The sequence below is a fragment of the Seriola dumerili genome, unplaced genomic scaffold (assembly GCF_002260705.1).
Source record: "Seriola dumerili isolate Sdu_G_001 unplaced genomic scaffold, Sdu_1.0 BDQW01000415.1, whole genome shotgun sequence".
NCBI classification, from domain to species: Eukaryota; Metazoa; Chordata; class Actinopteri; order Carangiformes; family Carangidae; genus Seriola; species Seriola dumerili.
The window spans coordinates 424,488-435,774 of record NW_019174670.1 but is presented as its reverse complement, the minus strand read 5'-3'; the positions used below and the strand labels follow the sequence as shown (position 1 = coordinate 435,774).

The following is an 11,287-nucleotide window of genomic DNA, read 5'->3' as shown; positions in this document are numbered from 1 at the left end:
ACTGGCTGTTGTTGATACTCCAGGTCTGTTTGACACAAGGAAATCTAACAAGGAGGTGAGCAGAGAGATCGCTAAAGCCATCTCACTTGCTGCTCCTGGTCCTCATGTGATCCTGATCGTGATCCAGCTGAACAGATTCACAAAAGAAGAACAAGAAACAGTGAAAATCCTTCAGGAGATGTTTGGAGAAAAGTTAAGAAACTACACTATGGCCTTGTTCACCCATGGAGACGACCTGAAGGAGGCGGGAGTCTCCATAGAGACATTCATTAGTCAGAATCAGCCTCTCCGTGAGATCATCAGACAGTGTGATGGAGGTTACCATGTGTTCAACAACAGAGACAAGGATCTCCATCAAGTTACTGAGCTGGTGACAAAGATCAACATTATTGTTCAGATAAATGGAGGAAGCTGCTACACCAATGAAATGTTCCAAGCAGCTGAGAGAGCCATAAGAGAAGAAATGGAACATCTGAAGAGAGAAAATCCAGATATTGCTTGCGCAAAAACAAGAAGACAGGCAGAGGAAGACAATTCGTTTCTTAAGGCGGTTCTAATGGGCGCTGGTACTGGAGCTGCTGCTGGAGCTGCTGTTGGAGCTGATGTTGGAGCTGCAGTGGGAGCTGCAGTGGGAGCTGTAGCANTCATGTGTTCCTGATCGTGATCCAGCTGAACAGATTCACAAAAGAAGAACAAGAAACAGTGAAAATCCTTCAGGAGATGTTTGGAGAAAAGTCAAGAAACTACACTATGGCCTTGTTCACCCATGGAGACGACCTGAAGGAGGCGGGAGTCTCCATAGAGACATTCATTAGTCAGAATCAGCCTCTCCGTGACTTCATCAGTCAGTGTGATGGAGGTTACCATGTGTTTGACAACAGAGACAAGGATCTCCATCAAGTTACTGAGCTGGTGACAAAGATCAACATTATTGTTCAGATAAATGGAGGAAGCTGCTACACCAATGAAATGTTCCAAGCAGCTGAGAGAGCCATAAGAGAAGAAATGGAACATCTGAAGAGAGAAAATCCAGATATTGCTTGCGCAAAAACAAGAAGACAGGCAGAGGAAGACAATTCGTTTCTTAAGGCGGTTCTAATGGGCGCTGGTACTGGAGCTGCTGCTGGAGCTGCTGTTGGAGCTGATGTTGGAGCTGATGTTGGAGCTGATGTTGGAGCTGCAGTGGGAGCTGTAGCAGGAGCTGTAGCTGTGGCAGTGGAGAAGGCCTGCATCATACAGTGATATTCAATATTAATGATCTATTAGCTGCAGCTCATAACAGGGAATCGTCATGGTAACAGTTTAATCTTTTATTTGATCACGTTTATTTTTTCTGCCTTTTATAGATCATGAGTATCTTCATTAATCATTATTGATTATTCATCATGTCATTAATGGGACACTTTCTAACTCTTTGATGTAAAACAATCTACATGTCATACTGTGTAATAGAAGCTGTAACAGACTCCAGACACTCTGCACTTGTTTTATTGAATTATGCATTAATCAAAAAGAGGAAACAAATGTTTTAATAAAGTTAGGTTATTATAGGTTAGATCAGGTGATGTGAAGAATGAAGTGAGGTGCTGGTTCATATATCCCCATGTGATTCATCTGTCTTCTAACACTTTAATAAACATAAATGTTTCAGATGAAAATCTGACTCTGGGTCATTATTGATCACCACAGTTATTTAAGTAACAGGCTGGAACATTATGGATGAATGACTGTTGATGTGTTGAAAGTACAGTGCTCTGACTCCTGGTGGTCAGGTGGTATCTCACACTGTCACGTCTAATCACCTGTGTTGTTTTCAGGGTGTAGCTCTGACCTGAGGGTGGTGCTGGTGGGGCAGGAGAGAGTGGGGAAGAGCTCAGCAGGAAACACCATCCTGGGAAAGAAGGAGTTCGACTGTAAGTTCAGTTCCTCACCTCTGACGCTGAGCTGTGAGAAGAGAGAAGGTGATGTTCAGGGTCGCAGAGTCTCTGTGGTCGACACCCCCGGACTCTTCAGCTCTCAGCTGTCTGAGGAGCAGGTGAAGGCACAGCTGGAAGAAGCACTAAAGCTGAGCTCTCCAGGTCCTCACGTCTTCCTCCTCACCATCCAGCTCGGAAGATTCACTGAACAGGAACAGAAAGGTCTGAAGACTCTGGAGAAGATGCTGAGTCCTAATGTCTCTGAACACACCGTGGTGCTGTTCACCTACGGAGACCGACTGGAAGACATGGACATTGTTCAGTTCATCAGAGAAGACAAGAACCTGCAAGAGCTGCTGAAGAACTGCAGCGGCCAGTACCAAGTGTTCAACAACAAAAACATGGAGGACAGGGATCAGGTCAAAGAGCTGTTTGACAAAATAGATTCAGTCTCTGAGGGAGGACGATTGATTTATGAGAAAAGATCTTGGTTATTGAATCTAATGATCAGAGTTTGGATGATTTGCGAACGGTGCCGTTGGTTTTTTAACACCATCAGTAACTTCTACAGATGGTTGAGAGCCACATAGAATGAGATGAATCAATATACAGAAGTAAATAGTTTTTCTCTCATGTCAGCCTGAACAGACCACCCACCATTTTGAGTTCCCCTCTCCTACAAGTGAGATCAGTTCATTATGTAACTTTAACATGCATGTAGTCAGAGACGTGCACAGACATGTTGAGGGGCTGTTCCTGAATGATGTATATGTTCATTTAACCAACCAAATCAAGTTTAAATGTATCAACTGTTTTAAATGTTCAAGATGAATAAAAATGTAAAACCCGCTCACTGTTAGTCTACGTTCTTCTAAAGTTCAGATGATGAAGCTGTTTCTGAAACAAACTTTCTACTGTAATTCTGAACTATAGTTTTATACACTGGGACACCTTCTACTGGCTTGACCCTTTTCTTTCACAACTGTCTTAATCCTTCGTGACACAGATTCAACAGGTTCTGGACTCATTCCTCAGAGGTTCTGGTCCAGATTGACGTGACAGCATCGGGCAGCTGCTGCAGATTTGTTGGCTGCTCGTCCACCACATCTCAAAGCTGCTCTATTGGAGTGAGATGATGTGAGCTTTGTGACGTGCTTGTCATCCTGCTGGAAGACGCCATCAGAAGTCGGGTATGCTGTGGTCATAAAGGGACGGACATGGTCAGCAACAACACTCAGGTAGGCTGTGGCGTTTAAACGATGCTCAGTTGGTGCTGAGGGGCCAAAGTGTCCTGAGAAAATATCCCCCACCCCATTACACCAGCAACAGCCTGAAGCGTTGACGGGATGGATCCTCTTTTCACGTAGTTTAAATTCTGACCTCACCAAGTAAAAGGTGAAACCAAACTCTTCTGGGGCAGAAGAAATAATCGGGGTCAGGATTTATCTGGAGGATTGACTCATGTGAAGATGTCACACACAAAAAACAAAGTGTTTTAACATCATGAGAGCAGCTGAACTTCAGCCTGAGCAGAAAGATGCTGTCGAGCCAAACAAGGCTAATTTAACAAGTTAAAGATCCTCTGATGAAAATCAACATGTTAGCATCCATGTGATGTTTTTATAAAATACAGACACATGATGATGGAATAATCATCAACTCCATGACTGAGTGTTTCCACCTTGAACTGCAGTGAACCGATGACAGTCTCATAAACACAGATTCAGGGTTTCATATGTCACAAAACTCAGGAACCAATCCTGTAAGCTTGTGGGGGCGGGGCTAAATACACCTGAAACCTTGTCAGTAGAGAGAGAGAGAGTTAGCATTAGCACAACTGCTAACACTGTGTCAGCCACTGCCAGTTACAAGCAAACAAACAACATCAACAAATAAAAAACGCTAACTATGCTAACTGTTCTGAAACAATGCTAACTACACAGACTGTTCGGAAAAGATGCTAACTGTGCTACAAGTTCTGAAAAGATGCTAACTAGCTAACATTTCTGAAATGATGCTTACTAACTTACTGTCCTGATAAAATGCTAACTAGCTAACCGTTCTGAAAAGATGCTAACTAGCAAACAGTTCAGAAAAGATGCTGACTAGTTAACCGTTATGAAGAGATGCTAACTGGCTTAAGTTCTGAAAAAATGCTAACTTCACTAACTGCTCTGATGCTAACTGGCTATACGTTCTGAAAAGATGCTAACTAGCTAACAGTTCTGAAAAGATGCTAACTAGCGAACCATTGTGAAAAGATATTGATTAGCTAACCCTTACGAAAACAATCTAACTAGCTAATTGTTCTGATGCTAACTACAATATCTGTTCATCTGAAAAGATGCTAACAGTGACGGAAACACTGAGTTTACAGATGTTTTATTAGTGTTTAGTGTCACATCTAAATAAGGAAATAACGAGTTATAAAGAGGAGGGAGAGGTCAGAGACGACATGGTGTTTTTCATCTGCAGGTAAAACTGAAGAAAACTGAAGCATCAAATTATATTTACAGCTTCACACAGAGTGAAATGTTACTGTAAACAGCTGCTTTGATTTACATCTGCATGACTGACACCTGAGTCAGTTGTGATGCGATCAGAGGCAGTGAAGTCCCGTTTATCAAAATAACATCGCGTTTCAATCTATCGTCCCTCATCTCATACACCTGAACACGTTAAAGTGACAGCTGTGGACTGAGATCACATCCAGATGTTCTGACTCCAGCTGCAACAGATTCAGCTGCTTGGAGTTCTTGATGATGTTCATGTGAATGTCAGGAGACAAAGATCCTGATACAAAGAGGCGGCGTAGGTGCGCGCTCACACACACACGCTCACGCTCACACACACACGCACACGCACACGCACACGCTCACGCTCACACACACACACACACACACACACACACACACACACACACACCCTGGTTCTGTGAGTGTGTCTGATCTCAGCAGGAAGCTTCCTCGTATTGTCAGGACTCGGATCAGACAGGTGGAGTCTTTCAGCAGCAGCAGGAAACACCGTCACTCCAAATCTCTTTATTTCAGCTTCGACTTCAGGGGAAAAATTCATTCACTTCCCTTGTAAATGTTTAATGTAATTCTTCTAGCACATACAGAAAGCTCTGATCAGTTTACCTGTAAAGTAAGAAATGTTCTTTGTGATGATGAGTTGTTTAAATAAAGTTTTTCAGACTGGGGGTGTGTACTCCTGCAGCCGTCTCACTCTCTGCAGCTCTCCCTCGAGGAACAGCAGCTGGTCCACCTGGAAGCCCACATCAGGTTCATCCTCTGGAGCGTCCTCGGTGACGCTGTCCTCATCCTCAACCTCCCGCCGCCGCCTGGCCTCCTTCAGGTTCTCATACAGCTGCTGGAAGACGTCTGAGCCGAGGCGGCGACAGGCAGACCTGCAGGGAGGACAGACGCAGGTGAGTGGTTTAAAAGTCACTGATCTTCCTCAGGTGACGTTCAGACAATTAAAACCTTTCACTGCTCTGATCGTCTCACAGCTCCAGCTCTCACACATGAACATGAAACATGAATCTGCTTCATCACCAGTCTCACTTTAAACCAACACTGATTATTTCACTGAGAAATAGAAACTAGAAATCAGATGTAAGACATGGAAGAGTCTTGTTCCTCTAATGTTGTTCAACATCTGTCCCACACACACAGACAGACAGAGAGACAGAGAGACAGACAGACAGAGAGAGAGACAGACAGAGACACACACAGGCAGAAAGAGAGAGAGAGAGACAGACAGACAGAGACACAGAGAGACACAGACAGAGAGGGAGAGAGAGACAGACAGAGACAGAGAGAGAGAGAGAGAGAGAGAGACACAGACAGACAGAGAGACAGAGAGACAGACATTTTAGATGAACTCCAGTGGAGCAGCAGGTAGTCTGGTTTAGTCATGTGACCTGTACTGAAGCAGCAGGTCACATGACTGGCAGCAGGAAGCAGGATGTCTGTGTGGTTGTTTTTACACAAGAGGCTCCTCCCTCTGCTGAACATGACAGATCTTCAGCCACTTTGATCTCTGAGGATGTTTCTGCTGTTTGACTCCATGTCCCCTCCCCCTCCCCCACGAGGTTTTATGACTGACAAGGTGGAGCTGAGGACGTCCGACTTCCTTCCTGTGTCTCTCGCTCCGTCACAGGTGTTTGCCTCTGTGTTTCAGCTGCTGTCAGCAGTCAGCTGTTTTCTCTCCTGTCGTCTCTGACTTCACGTTTCCATCTGATCTAGAAAATCCATGAAAGTAAAACCAACATCTGGTTCCACTCGTTTCATCATCATCGTCATTGATTAGCTAACCTTTATCTGTGAGCAGCAGTTCACCTGCTCAGTGTTGTGTTCAGGTTCACACATTTTATCGTGTTTCACAACGTTTGACTCTGTGTGAGAAAACACGACTTCAGGCCGTCATCATTCTCAGAACTGATGATTTATTGATTTCTCCGTGTTTTTCATTTCTCCTCACAAACGTTTCCACTCTGATGAAATCTCCTCCTGCAGAACAAACTGAGGAGGAGGAAGAGGAAGAGGAAGGGGAAGAGCGTCAGAACAGGTTCCTGTAGGAACGTTACAGACTGTGTGGAGCCTGTTCTCATGAACTACAGTGATCTCATGACTCATCTGATAACGAGATCACTGGGTCATTATGTTAATCAGAGAGAAATGAATCTCTGTCTCTTCCTCTGCTGCATCTTTTAATTAACCTGTTAACAATCAACATCACAACGTGTCTGACTTTTCTGAGCAGCTGTTTGTTTGTGATGATTTCATCCAGATGTTCGTCTGTTTGTTTTCCATCTCTCCTGCGTCAACATTTATAATTCATCATTGTTATTGGTGGAGTTATGAGGGAAAGTCGTCATTTGTTTGATATTTTACGATTTATAGTTTTTTTAAGATCTGACAACTCGTTAAATTTGACAGGCTTTGATTTCATGTGGGTTCGATTATTTATTTGTTTATTTTTCATGTCTCTTCTAAAGATTCAAGCTTCATTTGATTTTTACAGTATCCAGAAGTTTAAATTCCTGCCACAGAGAAATCAAAACACCTTCATATATCAATATTCCTCTACTGTATTTACACTGTTTTTGTTTGTTACCATAGAAACCTACACAATGTGGATTTGTTGTTTTACAAATTTGCATCTAATGGTCATTTAAATAATTCTTTAGATTTTTAGCTGATAGTTGATAATGTAACTTTGATTACTTTACACAGAATATATATATATATATATATATATATATACACACACACACACACACACACACACACACACACATATAAATACATACACCAGGGTTTTTCCTGCAGAGAATTGGGATGTGACCGCCTCTTCCAAACTTCGTGCCGCCTCCTGACAAAATTCTAGTACTTGTTTTCTCGTTACTCGGTGGATTTGTCGTTTGTAACTGCAATTGCAGCTGAATCATAATCCATGCATCAGGCAGAGCCATCCGAAATAACCAAAGAAGAAGAATACGAAGGCACTGGATTTTCTACCTGCAGAAGGAGGCGGCGACCTGATTTTGCGTCTCTTTAAACAGGAGATGAATATTACGTTTTATACCCAAGCACACCCAGCCTCTTGAAAAGTTTCCCTAAATTAACGTTACATCCCATCATGTATGTTTTGGGGTTTTTTGCAGAAATGTCTCAAATCACAGATGATTTTAAAAAGAACGTTTGCGAGGAGGAGAATCACGGGGACAGGTGAAACAGTGCAGACGTCATTAGTTCTTCTAATATGGGAAAATATATATGTATATAGATATATCTCAGAAACAACAGCAACAACAATAATTAGAGATATGAATGCAAATCTTAAAGACTAATAATACATTACTAGTATAAAAAAACAAATCAAAACTCTGTGTAAATATCAGTAAACAGGAACACTATAAATATCATGACAACAATGCAGCTTCCATCTGATTATAATATATATTTCATTAAAACGTGTGGAGACGTGTCCTCAGAGCAACATGCAGGTGTCCCCGCAGGTGTAAACAGCAGATTCACAATAAACTCAACTACGTCAAAGACTGAGCAGAAACATCTGGAGGGAAACTTGGTTCAGTTACTAAGAATAAATCAGACCTCTGACAGCAGCAGAGTGAGTTTGATGCATCGTGTTAATTCCTCAGGTGTTGTTAACAGACACAAATATAATCTGTTCACGTTGTTGTTGTCTGTCAGTGACTGTGTCTATCCATCTGAATTTACAGTTTATACACCAGGAACCGTCGCTCAGTCGTCGCCTGTAGCTTCACAACGAGGTCGGATCCTGAGAGTAACATTGACGTTCCTCTGTTCACTGAGACAGACGGACAGACGTCCTGCGGGTGTGATTGGACATGACTGTGAGATACATGAATGAACTCTGGACAAGTGAGCGCTGACGTCGCTACTGGTTAGCATGCTAACGGTCTTCAGTAGAAGAGACATGACGTAGATGAGAGGCAACCTTGGTGACAGATGTTGGTGAGTGAAGGGATGAAGTACCTCTAGACTGGTGAGTAAACACCTGCTAATGCTAACGTTAGCTATAGCTAAACTAATAGCTAAACGTACAAGTGACTCCTTTCATATGAGCCACAGTGGGTTTGAGTCTCAGAGGCTGAAACATGAAGCCAACAACCTGCAGTTCCTCTAATGACCACTAGAGTCTGGCTCCAACAGTGAGTCAGTCTCCATAGACTCCCATGTTAAAATGTCCAACTTTACAGCAGAAATAAACATGTTTACAGCCTGGTACAAAAACTGTTTTGGTCTCTAGAGTTAATTTCCTCCTTCATGACACCTGTTTATATAACTCACCTGTTTACATTTTATTAAGGCCTACAGTTATGGAGGATTGAGGGCGTGGCCTCTTTGAGTGACAGGCACATGCACCGAAGTCTCAGCTCGACACACGCCCCTCCTCTCTGACCATTTTTGCATTAGCTACGAGTTAGGGGCGGAGTCAGGTACTGTCAAGATGGTGACGACAGAGCAGCTCACTCTGAGCTTCAAAGCCACTCATCTGTGGATATAAAACCTCTCTGTTTCCAGGCTGTTGTTGTGGGATATGAAGAGTCCTGGTTTAAACGATCTGTCCACAGTCCTGGACTCATCCTAAGACCCACTGCAGAGGACCAGCTCTGCAAACTCACACTCACTCTCTCAGGTGTTGGATTCTGGTCTCCAGCAGGCTGCTGTTGATCATCTGGGGCCCCTGGGGGGTCTGGGGGCTCCGGGGCCCCTGGGGGGTCTGGGGGGCCTCAGGCTCCACTGGATCTCCTGGTTCAAAGAGAAAAACCACAGAACAAAGAACGGTGAGAAACACTGGAGACAGAATATTAAATATCATTATCCCCAGCATTAGATTTAGTTTCAGCTAAACTCAGGTGGTGGTGTGTTCTCCTCCCTCCTCCTCTCTGTATGAGTAGCCCTGACTCCCTTAATAACAGTCTGTGGAGGTGATCTAATGGGATTATAATGGCAGGATTTAAACACACATCATTTGTCCATCTCTGCCCCTCTCACACACACATACACACACATACATACACACACACACACACACACACACACACACACACAGTATATATGTGTGTGCGTGTATATATATACATCCATATACAGTCACGGCCAAAAATATTGGCACCCCTGCAATTCTCAGGGCAGGGGTGCCAATATTTTTGGCCGTGACTGTATATGGACGTATATATATACATATATAGTGCTGGAGACGTCGTATGTTACTGTAGCAGTGTAATGACTGTCCAATCAATCCATCCACTGACATGACTGACATGGGGCCCCTGGGTCAGAGAGGTGGTAATTGGCTTGTCATGATCAATCAATCAGATCAAATTCATTGACTGGCTTCATGTCTCCCAGCAAGGATTCAAAAAACAGATTCATGAGTCATATTCAGTTCAGAGAGCAGCAGAGAGTTTACTGCTCAAACATGATAAATACATGGGGGGGGGTATTATATTTATATAACATGTTGACCATATACGTTAACGATACTTATTACGATGTTTATTAAAACAATATACATATAACAATTCTATTTACTTCTTATTGATTTAAACAGTCTCAGACTCTTTACTCTTCTGTTTATGACAAACACATACTGACATATTTACTATCATCTGTCTACAATATAATATACATTATATAAACATAAACATTTGTGCAAGACAAGTGTCAATATATGAAATTGTTAAATTTTCTAGAAGGTTTCATATATAATATTAATATATGTGCTTTTATTTTATATCTACATGTTACATTGAGTTGATTTCTGGAGCTATTTTATAACCAACATCTGTTTTCTTCATGGAGGTGTGAACTCCTTCATTTCCTCCTCTCATTTTTAATATGTTAATGTTTCCTGTCAGCTGTTCAGACTGCAGCTGGAACTGATTTTAAACCTCAACATGTTTGTGTTCACAGCCTGAGACTGTTGGTCACACCTGTTCAGGTGACCTGCGGGACACTTCCTGCCTGACCCTCTCACTGAAATGTGTCCTGACCTCTTTGCCTGGGAGAAGTGGATCAGCTGATCGATGTGAAACCTTGGAGCGTTGATAAATGAAGTTTTGGTGTTGCAGCAAATTAAAAGCATGAAGTGGGACGTCTGAGTTTAAGTAGAGCATCGTCATCGTCCAATCATCTGCCTCGTTCTAATGGTTCCTGGTTTTACTTTCTAAAGTCAGAGACTGAAGCAAACAGGGACAACACCTGAAGATAAAGATGACACGTCCACACATCCTCACGTCATGACAGCAGAGGGTTTCATCAGGTTAACAACGAGGACGGCGCCCACAGGGTTAACGCCGCTCACTGAGGTCACTGCTCTGACCGTCATGATTCAGGCTCCTGCTCACCACAACACTTTGAGTCTGAACTGAGGTGGTTTTAGTTTCTGTTGGAGAACAGACACAGAGGAGGTGAGGTGTGATATAAAGCAGGTGGGGCGGGGGGTCAGGTGTTGTGGTCACAGGAAACTAAAGGTGAGAAGACAGGGTAAACACTTTTAAACTGGGAGCTTGATGAGATGATCAACCACAGGTGTGGAGTCGAGCCAGGTGAAAGAGGCCACGCCCACACACACGCCCACACGCCCACACATACAGGGGAGAACAGGGAAATGTGTGATGAACACAGTCTCTGTGTCGTGTTCCTGTCAGCTCCTACTTCCTGTTGATTATTATCATTCATCTGAACCAGCTCCAAGTGGTATTTAAACCTCCAACCTCTCTGCTCTGAACCCGCTGAGCTCCACAGAGCCGTGGCAGAGACCCTCCTCCCCACAGACCCCACGACTAAAAGAGAAACTTTTAACGTGATGTA

General features: G+C 43.2%; 3 protein-coding genes across 3 annotated transcripts in view; 1 reads left to right on the top strand and 2 right to left on the bottom strand.

The window, feature by feature from the left end:
* LOC111233680 (serine/threonine-protein kinase Nek11-like) overlaps nt 1–325 on the bottom strand; it is an 8,644-nt gene extending 8,319 nt beyond the window's left edge. Inside the window, exon 1 of the mRNA XM_022761554.1 lies at nt 223–325. Within this exon, the coding sequence (XP_022617275.1) occupies nt 223–325 (103 nt within the window). The remainder of the gene's footprint in view (nt 1–222) is intronic.
* Nucleotides 326–750: 425 nt separating this feature from the next.
* LOC111233679 (GTPase IMAP family member 8-like) lies at nt 751–2,725 on the top strand. Its single transcript, XM_022761553.1, has 2 exons — nt 751–1,238; nt 1,825–2,725. The coding sequence occupies exons 1-2, from the start codon at nt 751–753 to the stop codon at nt 2,504–2,506; spliced, it is 1,170 nt and encodes a 389-aa protein (XP_022617274.1). The 3' UTR covers nt 2,507–2,725.
* A 2,247-nt stretch (nt 2,726–4,972) lies between these two features.
* On the bottom strand, nt 4,973–10,802 carry LOC111233678 (serine/threonine-protein kinase Nek11-like). The gene is made up of 4 exons (XM_022761552.1): nt 10,797–10,802; nt 10,638–10,653; nt 9,100–9,220; nt 4,973–5,325 (listed from the first exon to the last, which is right to left on the bottom strand). The coding sequence occupies exons 1-4, from the start codon at nt 10,800–10,802 to the stop codon at nt 5,109–5,111; spliced, it is 360 nt and encodes a 119-aa protein (XP_022617273.1). The 3' UTR covers nt 4,973–5,108.
* Between the last annotated feature and the right edge of the window lie 485 nt (nt 10,803–11,287).

Coding starts and splice junctions, on each gene's coding strand:
- LOC111233678 (XM_022761552.1), bottom strand. Junction 5,326..9,099: donor AGAATCCAACACCTGAGAGA/GTGAGTGTGAGT, acceptor TCCTCCCTGCAG/GTCTGCCTGTCGCCGCCTCG.
- LOC111233679 (XM_022761553.1), top strand. CDS start 751: ATGGCCTTGTTCACCCATGGAGACGACCTGAAGGAGGCGGGAGTCTCC. Junction 1,239..1,824: donor GAGAAGGCCTGCATCATACA/GTGATATTCAAT, acceptor TTCAGGGTGTAG/CTCTGACCTGAGGGTGGTGC.